The sequence below is a fragment of the Neopelma chrysocephalum genome, unplaced genomic scaffold, assembly GCF_003984885.1.
Source record: "Neopelma chrysocephalum unplaced genomic scaffold, ASM398488v2 Primary Assembly neopelma1_101, whole genome shotgun sequence".
Classification (NCBI taxonomy): Eukaryota; Metazoa; Chordata; class Aves; order Passeriformes; family Pipridae; genus Neopelma; species Neopelma chrysocephalum.
The window spans coordinates 3,571,829-3,586,438 of NW_020897764.1; the positions used below are offsets into that span (position 1 = coordinate 3,571,829).

The 14,610-nt window shown below is 43.2% G+C and overlaps 1 protein-coding gene across 1 annotated transcript; it reads right to left on the minus strand.

Annotated features, from left to right (window-relative positions):
• Nucleotides 1-1,206: 1,206 nt before the first annotated feature.
• Nucleotides 1,207-7,296, minus strand: LOC113973432 (elastase-1-like). Its single transcript, XM_027695516.1, has 9 exons — nt 7,284-7,296; nt 6,198-6,301; nt 5,929-6,036; nt 5,291-5,297; nt 4,615-4,735; nt 3,844-3,980; nt 3,573-3,718; nt 1,967-2,116; nt 1,207-1,233 (listed from the first exon to the last, which is right to left on the minus strand). The coding sequence occupies exons 1-9, from the start codon at nt 7,294-7,296 to the stop codon at nt 1,207-1,209; spliced, it is 813 nt and encodes a 270-aa protein (XP_027551317.1).
• Nucleotides 7,297-14,610: the final 7,314 nt, after the last annotated feature.

Consider the following 14,610-nt stretch of genomic DNA (forward strand, 5'->3'; position numbering starts at 1 on the left):
GTGGTTTAGAATGATAGAAGAGCTAAATCAAGACCCTTCATCCATAAATGTGCATCTCATACACAGCAAAAGGGGGAAAGGGGAGGTTGTGGGATTCCCTGTGTTTTCCAAGAAGGTGATTTGTAGTTCACAGAATCATAAAATGATTTGGGTTCAAAAAGACCTTAAAGATCATCCAGTTCCAACACTCCTACTATGGGCAGGGCCACCTTCCACTAAGCCAAGCTCAAATCAAACCTGGCTTTGAACATGTCCAGGGATGGGGAAGGGATGGTTTTGCAGTTCACAAAAAGACAAATCCTGCTTTACTGTGCACATATATCTCTCTCTCCTCCTCCTTCCCTCCCTTTACCAACCCTGCTGTGTGTCTAAGAGGGAGATGGCTTTTATTTGGAAATATTATGCACTGCAGACAGGCTTGCCCAGCTGGCTGAGTCCCCTGCACACCTAACAGCACAAGGGATTGTTTAACACTGAATTTATTGCTTCCTCTCTAGAAAAGCATCCTCCAGAAATGCCCTTTTCTGGACTCTTAGTCTTATAAAATGAATTTTAAAAATTATCATCCTGTACAGAGTGGATTTTAAGAATAAGTTAGATGGATTGTTCTTTCTGTGGGTTGAGTTTCCCACTACACTTGAGGCAGATGGTTTCTGTATGAGCAGCGCTGTATTGAGGCTGTTTGTTTAGGAATATGAAGATAACCCAGTTCTGCAAGCAAAACTCCTTGGCTGCTCTGAGAATAGAACAGAATAGGAATATTTATACTTGTGCCCAGCAGTGTCACACACTGCTCTGCTCCCACTGACCCGGAAGCACCGAGCTGACCACCTTCTCTGATGGTGGGGTTATCCCTAAGGAAACCCTCAATGAGAAAAACCCATCCTGGTCATCTTCAGGGTGGGTTTGGTGTCAAAATGACAGCCCTGAGGACCTGTGCTCGCTGCCATGGCCCAGCCCCAAGTTAAGGGGAGCATCACTGGAACATTCACTGGAGTCTCCTTCCCTGCTGGCCTGGTCTGAGCTGTGCCTATGGCTGAGCAAACACAGCAATGGGTCACTGGTTGCAGTCACTGAGACTTTATTATCCCATTAGCCAAACCTTGCTGTTAATAGCCCAGAGAGTGCAGAAGGGATGAGAGGAGGGTTAATGAGCAGAGATTCTTCATTCTTATCTCTTATATTCATACACCAGTTGATCTTTCTCTAGAACCCCCCATTATTCTCCATAGTCTGGAAAACAAAAAAGTGATTAATTCAGTAAGAGAGCCAGAATAAGGCATGTCTTCATCCCAGGTAATGCTCTGAAGAAGGGTTTGTTCCCAGCTGGGCCAGGAGATTGCTCTAAAAATCCGTTCCCACCCAAAATGGTTTGCGGACCACAGTAACCTCCCCCTTCCTCACACTGATTTAAAATACCTCTCCCCACCTTTCTTTCCAGCAGGACTCATAGTTTGCAGCTGCCTTTCCACATAACCATCCCCTGTGCCTGGGAAACGGCTGCTCCTTGTGCCAGTCATTATTTCTGGGAGCAAAGAGCTAGTTGTTCGTTCCCAAATGTGAAGCTGATGGTGGATAGTGCAGCACTGCAGGACTTGCACTTGCAGAAATACTTTATGGTTGCTGTATTTCCCGTTCAGCTGATTCCTTCCCTGGTTTCCTCCAGCAAGGTTTTGTCTGGGTGAATGATGATGATAATTTTTTGGACACAGAGCCCAGTTCCTGCCTGGCTTGAATTTTGTCCGTGTTCCTCAGCAGAGCATTGCAGCTTCAAGGCAGCAGCTCCTTCCTTACTGTTGTTTGACTACACCAAAAGTAACATCAAATATCCTGATTTTCGACCTCTCCAGATTTCCCAGCTTGACCCCCAATGGTCTAATAAATGAAAGACTCCAATTCCCCTGGTAACCCCTTGCCAACCCCCGGGAGATGCACCAGGTTACCTCACAGGCATCAAGCAACTTACACTGTAGATCCAGTCCACATAGGCTGACACTCGAGTGAAGACTGTTGGTTTCTGGTAGGTGTTACAGTAGGGCACTAACCCAAAACTGACAATCCCATGGACTTCCCAGTGATCATCTTTGTAGCAGTTGAGAGGGCCCCCAGAATCCCCCTGGATCAGAGGAAGGAAAGGAACATATTGAGCTAAATTATCTGAGCAGTTGGAAGACTGGATAGGATTAAGGAGCATGGAAATAAACATGAAAATAACCATGAAAATAAAAATTTGTGCTGCTTTCTTTTCCAAGGGTTGACTGGTCCCCAGCAGAGACTACCCAGCACCTTCTGAATTCCTGCAAAAATCAGCCCCTCTATGTGTTATCTCAGTCCTCATGTACATATGCACACACACACACACACACACACATATAACCCCAGGATGGGCTGAAACCCTAATTTGCCACCACTGCAAATTTAGTGACTGTAAGCAAATGGTCCAGGGCACAGTGCATAAAACACAATCCTTTCCTGCAAGGTCCACCTGCCCAGCATCTCTGTTAAAAAATCAGTGCACACTCCAGTTGTAAGGGACCAGGGAGAAGGGAAATGCTGTTCCCCTTGTTTTTCACAAACATGTATATTCAAAGAGTCCTAGGAAGTTAAAGCAGTAAAAAAGAAAGGAACTCAGATTAAAATATATGAGAAGATAAAGGATTTTGCTTGGCTCAGGACCTGGTTTTTAAGAGGGTTCTACCATAATTAAACCTCACAAAAAAAAATACACTAAATGTCTACAGACCTATAATTACCTTATATAATGTAATTGAAATATGTATAACTGTTTAACCTGTTTTATTTCTATATGTGTCTCTATTATATTCCTATCTTTACATAATCAAACATGTTATGTATTTGTCCACAATTTTTTAAAGGCTCTGCATGGTGGCTCTTACGGGAAGCCACCTCTGCAGCAAAGGGAATACAGGCAGAGGTCACAGGTATTCCCTGCCTTCACGTGCCAAACCTCCTTGCCTTGATGCTGGGGCCGCCTGGAACCCCTGGGGTAATGAGAACCTCGCAGCATCTTCCTTTCCCACCCAACTTGGGCCAGGTAGTGCTGTTGGACATGGCCAAAACTTCCAGCAAATTCAGCTGTCCATGCAAACAGAGTGGAAGGGGAGGGAAGGATGGACAAGCAGAGGGAAGCACTGCCTGGCCCGGGGTGCAGTGTGACAGCAGTGTTGGAGGAGTGGACTGACTTCCCCACAGCTTCACCCTTTGGGTGAGGGCAGAGGCAACTGCCAAAGTTTCAACCTAGTCCCCAGGATCTGGTCCATGGGACATGCTGCTGGAAGACAGGGCAAACCTCCCCTCCAAAATAAGAGGGGAGAGGCACATCCTGAGCACTTGGAGGTTTTCTCTCTGCTGTGGGGAGATGGAGGAATGTGGAGCAGATCTGGTTTGGGAGGTATTCAGCAGAAATCAGCAAAGGGGCCAGGATTTGCAGGAAAGCTATTCCAGGTGGAGAAATAGCAAAAACAGGGCCTGAGTGAAAGAACAGCAAGGTCAGAGAGATAGGAAAAAAACTGAGAGATGCTTAAAAATGCTTTGATAACAACAGCTCTTACACTGCATCCAGCCTTCACGCCATCTCCACCTGCACAGAGCATGGTGTCCTTTGCCTGGGATCCCCACCAGTCATCCTGGGAGCAGATCTCGTGGTCGACCACCGGCAGCATCACCTCCTGCAGCCTGTCCGCACTGCCGCCCCCCGCTAGCAGGGAAAGGGGGACACGATGGTCCAGGAGCTCCAGGGGTTGAGGAAGGAAGCTTTACCTTCATAGTGGTCCCTCTGGAATCAGGAGGGAACCTCAACCCTCCCACTTCCCCCTTACTTACCACTAACCACCCCCCAGCCGGTGACATAGCAGGGGTAGTTATTGGGCAGAATTTCTCCTGTACGTGGAAGCACTCCCAGCTCGACGAACCCGTTGGCATTGGCAGGAGACTCGAGGCGCAGCAGGGCAATGTCATAGCTGAAACAGGATGTAGGGGAAAGATTCCTTACTGAAAATCCTGAATCAGTCGTAAACCAGACATCCTGGTATGATGCACCTTGCAAATATCATTAATTATTCCTTATAGGTATCACAGGCAACAGGAAAATAGGAGCAATTAAGAGAGAAGAGGCCATAGTACAGACTCATAAAGGGCTAATATCCCTCAAAAACCTCCTACTGCTTTGGAGCTCTCCAAACTCTGAGTGAATTTTGGTGCATCTTGGGTGAACGGGCATGTCTCTGAGGGGTGATTTAAGACAGTCCTTCAGCATTTCCTTGTTGGTTTCCCTTTGTCAGAGGCACATGGTGCTATAACTGCTGGCAAGCCCCTGAATCCACTGTGCATCCAAGATCCATCCCTTTTTTCCAAGATGGGGAAAAGAGACCCATTTTTTCCCCATCTTGGGCAAAGCAGGACTGAGGTCGTCCACACAGACACCGTGGAACACCTCCAAGAGAGGAAGCTGCTTGGGAAATCTCCCTTGCACCATCTTTCAGTGCTTCCCACAAATCCAGCCTCACTGGGAATTGGATTGAACACACACATAAACGCTAGTGGGACAGGATGCTAAATATCATTCAACCATCTGAGGTTACTCAAAATAATTACCCGTTGGCAATGTCATTGGGATTCCAGCCATCATGAATGAAGATTGCATCCACATCAATGTAGTACTCGGTGCCATCCACCTCCAGGAGGTTGTGCTCACCCAGAGCCACACGGTAGGATGCTCCTGGGGGCCTGAAAACCAATCACAGAATAATGAATGTAAAAACTACTCCCCACCAAGTGCTCTGCAGTGTAAATACTTCCACCAGTGCAATAATTTCCAAAGCACCTTCCATCAAAGGATTTTCAATGGACTGTAGCTACATTTGTTGTGAGCAAGTCTGGTGAGGGGCAACAAAGCTGGTGAAGGGGTCTGGAGCACAAGTTTGAGGAGGAGCAGCTGAGGGAGCTGGGAGTGTTTAGCCTGGAAAAAAAGGAGGCTTAGAGGAAACATTATGGCTCTCTACAGCTACCTGAAAGGAGGCTCTAGCAAGATGGGAGTTGGTCTTTGTTCCAGGTAACCAGTGACAGAATGAGAGGAAATGGCCTCAAGTTGCACCAGGGGAGGATTAGGTTGGATATTGGGAAAAATTTCTTCACTGAACGGGTTGTCAGGCATTGGAACAGGATGTCCAGGGAAGTGGTGGACTCATAGCCCCTGGTGGGATTCAAAGGACGTGTAGATGTGGCACTTGAGAACCTGGTTTAGTGGTGGGCTTGGCAGTGTTGGTTTAACAGCTGGACTCAATGATTTTAGATGACTTTTCAAACCTAAACTATGACTCTATGATTCTAAGTGGAATTAGGAACATGCTGCCTGCAGTTTGCTGGCGAAGCAAGTGAAGGTGCAGCATCAGCTGACACAGTGCTGAGTTTGGCCTTGAACAAGAAGGTTCATTCTGCATCTCTGCATCTTTCTGAAACAGAGTATGAAGGACCAGCTTGTTACACTTTATTGGTGTTACAGCTTGTTGGTGTCCCGCTGTATTGCTGAGGTGGTGCATGTCAGACCTGCTGCAGAGCATGTACAGCACAGCTCAGATGCCAGCAAACATGCCATCTTTCCATCTCCGTGGAGGTTTCTCGGGATGCAAAACCATGCAAAATGTTCACACTCATGTAAATACACCTCCTCTTATGCAAATCAGCAATCAGCTTGATTTCTGCTCCCAGGAAGTCAGCAATTACTATGTAAAATCAAGGCTAAAGCAAACAGAGTTTTCCAGTTCCCTTGATTAAGTGAGCAGCACCACGTCCAGCTGTGCAAGGCATGGCACCAGTGGGGAGCTCAGAGGATGAGAAGAGTCTGGCTCCCATCTGCAGCAAGAATGAGAAGCACAAAAGGAGTTTTAACACTTTTTATCCTACTCACACACTGAGGCAATGGGCTGCAGTCATGACCCACTTGCTGCTGATAAGGGTCCCACCACAAATGTGAGCATAGTACCCCGGGTCATTAGGGTAGGCAATCTGAAGTGATACCTGGAGGAAACAGCAACATATTTTACACCCAAGCCATGCCATTTCTCTGCAGAAACAGTGTGTGTGGCTTTGGACAGCAGAAGCTGTCCTTTCCTCACTCTTGTGGTTGGTTTTTTTTCAAATATAAGGCTTTTTTCAAGTATAAGACACACCAGTATTACCTGCCACTTCCAGCTGTTTGGCTGGGCTTCGTGGCCTCCAATTACTCGCCCTGCCAGCACATCCTGCTGAAGAGTGTCCCTCAGGGGACTTCCAGAGATTGCCCCTAACACACAAAAAAAAGGAGAGCAGTTTGTCATGTGAGCATCAGTCATCCCAGCCAGCCAGGTCTGAAAGATGGAGTGATTGAGACTTGCACGTGGTGACACTGTGATCACTCTCCATCCTGGAGGCTTCTTTAAAGCCTCCATGGTTGAAAACTACCAGAAACAGGCCTTAAGATACAAAGCTCTCATATAAACTGACTCATTCCCCATAATCCAACCCCACACTGCTGCACCAGCCTAAATCCTCTTTCTTTTAGGGTGTAGGTTCCCCCTCCCTCAGAGAAGTTCCAGATCTTTCTCATGGAGATAATACTCCTGTAACAAAGGGAAACCCTGCCACATCAGGGTTTGCCCTAGCACAGTAACTGCAGAGAAAAAAATTTATATGCTCTAATCTGCATCACTTAGAGGTTGAGAGGTTCACCCTTCCCAGCTAAAATAAATTGCATCTTACCCAGGCAACTCAGAAGAACCAGAAAGCAAAGCATCTTTAAAGAAGTGGTCGCATTTTTTCCAAGAAAATATCTTTTTATACTAAAATACCTGGTAAGAGGCTGTGTCTAAATTTGGTATCAATACAACTTATCTCTACTCATGACTCATTAAACTGATCAAAAATGTTCTCTAGGTGGAAAAAACCCAAACTGCTCAAGGTAGAGCCCAAGGTTATACAAACAGCTCCACACTGCATGGTTCCCACAGGACCATGAAGCAGGGGGGAAAAAAAAGGAAAAAAAAAAAGAGAGAAATTTTGAGTGCTCTCAGACCACTTCAAAAACAAGGCAGGACAAACCCAGGCTCAAAAGGCCAACACTCCAGACTAGCAATTGTGGATGCACATGTTGTAAGAAATGTATTTATCAGTCCAGCTGTCTGCTGCTCCATGTAACATGAACCGATCTTTGTCAACCAGATAAACAGAGCAATAACCAACAGGGAAAAATGAGGGGGTTCAGCCTAGGCTGGACATGTTAAACTGACCTTGGCTGGACATGCTGAGCCTTTTTTAGGATCCTTTTCTTCTCCTTCCTCCCTTTGGAATGAACCTGGATCCATCCTTTTTGCACCCTCCCTTTGGGTATTTATGGACTTTGATGAGATCCTTCCCTTTTCCAGACTGATCAGTTCTAGATCTCTTGGTCTTTCCTTGTGGGAGCAGTGTTTCTGTTCCTTCGTTGTCTGTGTGACCCTTTGCTGGAAAAGACAGCTTGGGTCACCCACCCAGGTAAGCTGATGGAATCCGCTCCCCATGGAAAAGACACCATAGGATCAGGACCTTTTCCCTATCATTCCTCTTGAACAAATCCTTTCTATTTTACTGGAAGCCATAAAAAGTTCAGTGCGATATTTCAGCACTGAGACTTTATTTAAGTCATTGAACACATTTTCCCCTTTACACCATAGATCATTTTTAGCTTCCAGTTAGTTTTGGTTAAGGAGGTCAGAAAGTGTCCTCCTACCCAAGGAGTCTCTTCCCTTACTTTCACTACATTCATCATCCCTGCATGTTAGACTGGGCCAACTCACTCATTTATTTATCACCAATTTATTTTTCCAAAGACTTTATGAGTTCCATACGTAAAATGTTGTTTAAGAATGTAGTTGTTTATTCTCTTTTTGGACACTGTGGCATTTGGTTTGAGCAACTGCTTGTCCATGATCTGTCCTCTGCAGCCATGAACACGGTATCACACTCATTGTGCAGCTTTGATGTGGGGCTGGGTTCTAATGCCCAAAGGAGAAATAAATTACACCGAGGATGAAGAATTACAGCTGTTTTCAGAATTCCTCCACTCCAGGCATTGTTTTAGTCTAGGGCTATTAAGGGATTGTCTGAGTTTCCCTCTGGGTTCTACATGTGTGGTTTGTGGAAGTGGTTGACATACAGGACATATGTGAATGGAAAGAGAGGAGTGCAAGCATTGGGACTGAGAAGCTGTTCCATATACAAGCACTTGCTAGGGTGAAAAAATTTTAATTTAGGAAATGAGGAGATGGGGAAATGAAAAAATACTGAGATTTGTGTTAATGGCAATGAGAAGGCTGATTAATGGAAGGTGTCCTTGCCCATGGCAGGGGGTTTAGAACTTGATCATCTCTAAGTTCCCTTTCAAACCAAACCATTCCGTGATTCTATGATTATTTTTGGTATCTCAGCATTACCATTGACCTCCAGTTGTGAAGCTTGGCTGGAGATACTGAAGTCTAAAGGTGACATTCAAAACACATCATTTTAACTACTGCTAAAGCTCAGGAGCCCACAACCCTCCAGAGGCTATCAAATTAGTTTCAGAACATGAACAGTCCTGGAATCAGAGCCCAGAATTCTTCCTTTTTGAGAGAGAATCTCAAGGCAGAGCCATCTTGGGGTTTCTCACACGTGTAGGCAAAAAGGAATTTCTGCGGTCCAAGTCTTTACCAGCAAACAAAACGAGGCATCTTAGAGAATCAGAGAATCTCCCGAGCTGTAAGGGACCCACAAGGATCACCACATCCAACTCCAACACCACAAACTCAAGTGGCCCTGTTTGTGTCCATATGGCAAAATTCTTTTATCTCTAAACCAGAGAGGTCTCATCCATGCTGCCTATAGAGCACGGGGTCTCTTCCATACTGGCTTTCCAAATCACGTATAAAAGTTGCTACAAGAACCATGGGCTGGTGCAAACCCGTGTTATGCCAGAGTGTGCTAACAGTTATCTGTACAAAAAAAGAGGGACAATGTCTAAGTTGGTGATTCAGCACTGTTTAGTTAAATGGTGCTCTGGCATTGTTTAGTTAATTAGTGATCTAGCACTGTTTAATTATATATAGCTTTTACGTCCTTGTTCTCAGAGAATCTGAATTAAATATTTAGATGACAGCAGCATTTTCTGGGTGTGTAGATTATTTTAAGAATGATGGGAAGCACAAGGGATGTTGTGAGTGGTAGGATGGATGGTGGGGAAAGATTCCAGGACTGTACAAGAAAATAAGGACATTTGGGTGGACTTGATGAGATCCATTGGGAGCTACTGAGCACAAAGATGGAGATATAGTCATCTTTCAGGGAGGCCCTAAAGCACAAACTGAATTCCAGACGCTGAGAGGGTTCACTGTGTATGTTTGCTGTGCAGCTTTATGCCTGCTCTGCTCTTACATGCCTTTCCCTATAAATATTCCTAGCTTATCATCATCTGGAAATAAGTTAGGACAACATAAGTGGAAATACTTCTGCTATAAAAGTAAAAAAGTCTGTGGATATACTATTCTGAAACCATCATTAAAACCTTGATCTAAAACACAGTTCTTAATAAATATACTCCTATGGTCTTATTCAGCAGTAAATGAAGATAACCAATAAATGAGGATAAAGGAACAAATTCCTTCCTTCTTTTCACTGCTACAGGATGAAACCTTTATTTCAGTATGAGCACTGTTGAGCTGGAAAAGGTAATGATGATGTGAAAAGGCTAATTTGTCAGGCCACACTGTTTATCTCTATATCCTGACACATATCTTTGAAGGCTCATGTAAAATATATCCAACTCAACAGAAATTTTTAGAAAGAAGGAAACATAAAACCAGTATATGTGAAAACTTCGTATTTCAGCACTGACAATGAAAAATGGTGTAAGGTAATGCCAGTATACTCACTTTAATGATAAAAATGTTTACCAAATTTAGTCAGTCTCACAAAATACACACAGTTACCCCATATTTACTGATGTTTCACAGGATGATGTTTGATGGAAAGGGCAATGGACTGAATATCACTAGATATTCAGCATACACTGGGCTGTACACATTTATGAGAAATGCTACCTGATAAATTTATAGGGCTGCTGAGGTTCAGGCAAGTTCTAACACACTCATAAACTCTACTTGTAAAGTGCTTTTCAAAAACATTTGATATACAGGCTGTTGGAGGTACATGGAATGTGAGAGCATCTGCCTCATTAAAGTTACAAGATCAAGGACGTTTTAATTTAAAGGGGATTAGAAATAAAAGGGAAAGGGATAAACAAAAAACAGGGACACAAAGGGACAAGGGATAAATAAGGTGATGATGAAGGGCAAAAGTCTCCAGATCATAACTGATGGCCCGTTGAGGAACTACAGGCTGAGCTTTGGAGGGAGCTCACCTGGATGGTGCTGCTGATTAGAAAGGAAAAAGGTGAACTTCAGGATTTGGGGTGTTCACGAGGCTGCAGGACAAGCAGTTGGACTTGATCTTAGAGGCCTTTTTCAACCTTAATGATTCAATGATTCTATGACTAGGTGGCAACTAGAAGATCATATAGCAGGTCCAAGGGCCCAGAATCTCACTGAGGATGTGTCAGACTGGGCTCCAGCAGCTGGGCAGGAGAAATCCCAGGTCCTGGAACCTGCTGGAGATGACAGGTCTTACAGTGTCTTTATGACAGACCACTGCATATGAGGGTCTTACTGCTTTTATTCAAAACCTTTCTGCAGCACCTGGGGAGGGAAAGGATAAACTGCTTCAGTACATGTTTTATTTGAAGAATAAAGCAGTACATAAGGATCAGTGAATGGGGAGATGAGCAAAAACTAGCAACCCATTTTTTTCTCATTCATCAACATCTGACAACACCCAGTTCACTTTTGCTAATAGTTTGAGTTGAATTCTGGCCTTGACATTCTGTTTTAAGTATCACATGGAGTTGGACCATTGTCAAAATAACTCGAATGCTTTCCTTCCAAGAAAATATCAACTCAGAGAACCTTCCAGCCTAAAGGGGCTACAAGAGAGCTGGAGAGGGACTTTTGAAGAGGGAAAGGAGTGATAGGATAATGGGGAATGGCTTCAAACTGACAGAGGGCAGGCTTGGATTAGATATTTAGGAAGAAATTCTTCCCTATGAAGGTGGTGAGGCCCTGGTACAGGTTGCTCAGAGAAGCTGTGGCTGCCCCATCCTGGAAGTGTCCAAGGTCAGGTTGAATGGGGCTTGGAGCAACCTGGGATAGTGGAAGGTGTCCCTGCCCATGGCAGGGGGTTGGAATAACATGATCTTTCTGGTCCCTTCCAACCCAAACCATAGGGTTCTCTGAAAATATAGACCACAAGAATTACATCAATCTCCCTTCTTATGTTAGTGATCATATTGTGTCTCACACTGTTGTATTACGAAAAGGTAATGCAAAACCAAACAGGTTGTTAACAGATTGTGAGATAACCCTCAGAACTGCCTTTTAGAGTAAACACTCAATATAGCATAAAAACCACTGTACATATACCTGCACTTTTCTCTTTTTATCTTGCTCCCAAACTCCTACAGACAGGTTTCCAGGATTTCATAATATAGACGAATTTATATATTAAATCTTTATATTAGGGCAACATATTATTGACAAACTAGATGGAATAGACAAAACAAAAGTTCTCATAACTAAAACCATTGTGTAGGCTTTTCTGTTTGTCTGAGCACAGAAGATACAAAAAGAAAACCATCTCCTATAGTACAAGCAATGATACAATCTTCAGGAATAACATGTTACAGCTGGGTGCTGTCAATGTGGCAACGTTTCCTCAGTGCAGTAGAAGAATTCGGGTCATTTGACTCCTAATTATCCAAAACACTCCTCATTAAAACAAGGTCAAAGGGCTCCTTTAAGTAGCAAAGCTTGTTACCTGCTTTAATATGTTTAGTGATTGATGATTAATTTTGAGCATTCATAAAGCTCCCTTAAAATAATTAAGTGTACATATGTGTGCAGGGAAAGCTTGTAATGAAATATTTTGTTGGATCAAGACCAGAGTGCTCAGCCAGTTGTAATTGCACACTTGTTGTTTCCCAATATTGATTTGACTACATTTAAAAATCTTAGGAAAGTAGCAAAACATCAACAATTCAAATTATTCAAGGACAACACAGAACTGAAAGAAAAGTCTTGAGAAATAATGTCCCATTTATTTACTTTTAACAGCAGAGTAGCTTGATCTTGCTCCAGATTCTGCAGAACATTCAGTCCATAACTCAGTCTTCTGTGTCAGTGTTTTAAGAAACGATTGTGCTAGAAAGCAGTTCACTGAAATCCACAGTTTTCATAACACTTAAGAGTTATGGGTATGATTTTTCTACAAGTAAATAAAGTGCATGCTTTAGGAAAATTAGTCTGTAGAATTTTATAAACACTAGTATTCCTAAATTCATTGAAATCAATGGAAAATTTTAGTATTAATGACATCAGAATCTTGCCCACTGTGCTTACTGGAAAAGTTCACTTTGACCTTAACTAAAGAGGAAAAAGTACAAGATAAACAGCCTACATTCTGTTTCTTAATCCTTACTCAACATGGAAAAAAGTATAAAAACTTTAGGAAAAAAATTTATATATCATATCTTAATATGCTTATTAATTTAATTTCAATGCTTTTACTTTAAAGTTAAGAAGAAAATGCCATTCATTGTGGAGAAAAAAATAGTTAAAAAAGCAAAGCAGGACTCTATTTGCAATTTGTAACAGGAAGGAATGCGAATGAAAAGATCTAAAGACTATTTTACCTATTTTTTGTAATTTTTACAAATATACTGAGAGCTTTTTCTACATCATGTCTGTCTGTAGTAGCCATTCCACAGTATTTCTGTAATGTCTTTAGCTGATTTGGGCCCTCTTGAAAACAAGGGCAAAACTCCTTTAATATTTCTTTTCTGCTGCTCTTACACCCTGTTGCACCTCTTCATTCTATTTATCTAAATTACTGTGACATCAGGTTCTCTATGGCATTTCCTAATTTCTCAAATAGTGACTGATGTAAAGCAGTAAGCAATTTTGTCTATAAATTCTGACTACCCCACATGTAAACAGGGCAGTTTCGCATTTGTCTTTCTAAGTATCTCATAAATCACACTGTTTCCCAGACCAGAAATTTATCACCTTTAAACTGCTACTACATGCATACTTGTTCTATAGCTAACACCATCCTTCTCCAGCATGGAGGGTTTTTAGAAGTGCTGCATTTTCCTTTATTTTTTAAAATGGCAAGATGATAAAAAAAAAGAATGGTTAGATATTAATTACCTATACCTCTTTCTAAGTGGGCTGTCAGTATGTACATTTCTGCTTTTCCTGCATGTATATTCATGCACTCAAGACTGACAAATTTATATCTCAGGGAAATTTATACGCACAGGGAACAACTTTAAGGCACCCTCCTTTATTTTCCCTCCTTTCTTCTTTCTCATGTAATTCGTGCTGATGTAAAAAAGAAAGGCACACACCCTAAAATACCTGTTTTTCTCAACATAGGAATTTCTAGAAAGAGGAAAAAGAAGGAAAAAGACTGGTGGCCTCAAAGCAATGAATGTAGGAATATACATAAAAACATATCTCAAAGAACACAATTTCAGCCAATTTCAGGAAACTCAACATAAAGGGCAGAAAAAAGGCTGAGTGCCTCCACCTGTGGATGTCGAGGTGGTGGCTAAAGTATTCTCAGCTGGTTTGGTGGAGATGCCCGTCTAGTTTAGCTGCAGTTCACTGTGTTTGCGGTGCCTCGTGTTCCACCCAAACCAACAAGGGCCCCTGAGAAGACAGCAGCTGAAGAACACGTGTACTTGGATGCACAGAGAAGCTATTTTTGACTGAGGATCAGAATTCCTCTTGCTGAGAAGTTGCAGGTGTGCTCTTATCCAGAAGGACAACCAACACCAGCACGTTAAACAGGGACAGCAGAGACTGAGGTGGCAAGTCTGGCCCGAAACAAGCACAAGAAGAGCTGGAAGGAAGGACAGGGCTCTTGGACTCACTAGGAGCCCACAGACCAGAAGAAGGTCCTTGGCCAGACTAGGGCCATATGAATCCCTACTGGCAAACCCCACCTGGCAAGGGTTGTGAGTGCACCAGCAAGTGCTGCATCTCTGTCCCCACAGCCTTGGGTGCTCAGCTGCCTGTGTTCAGGATCAGCTCTGATAGAGTGGAGCTACGACCTTGGATCAGACTTCTCTGGAAACTGCTATGTTGGAGGAAATGCTAAATAAGAAGGCAAAAAAGCCCTGAGAAGCCTCATCTGGGTCTCTACCCATTGGACCTGCTGCTCAGGTCCTTGCTACATCGCTTAGGATTCAGTTCCCTATCCCTTCTTCCCCCACTCCCCATTTCATGGTTATCAGCTTTAAATTAACACTTTCACTAGTATGTTTGGAGCTCTTGGCAAGTAAATCACTTGCTGATAAACTTGATGCTAAGTGCTTGCTGGTAAAGAAGATGGGAGCCTTGCAGTATCTTATCTCTTGATACCATAACACTGACACTACACCTGTTGCTACGTATGGCTGATGGATCTTCTCCAGGGAGGGCTTTGGGA

Coding starts and splice junctions, on each gene's coding strand:
- LOC113973432 (XM_027695516.1), bottom strand. Junction 6,037..6,197: donor CAAACAGCTGGAAGTGGCAG/GTAATACTGGTG, acceptor TGTTTCCTCCAG/GTATCACTTCAGATTGCCTA. Junction 2,117..3,572: donor GCGTGAAGGCTGGATGCAGT/GTAAGAGCTGTT, acceptor CCTCTGATCCAG/GGGGATTCTGGGGGCCCTCT.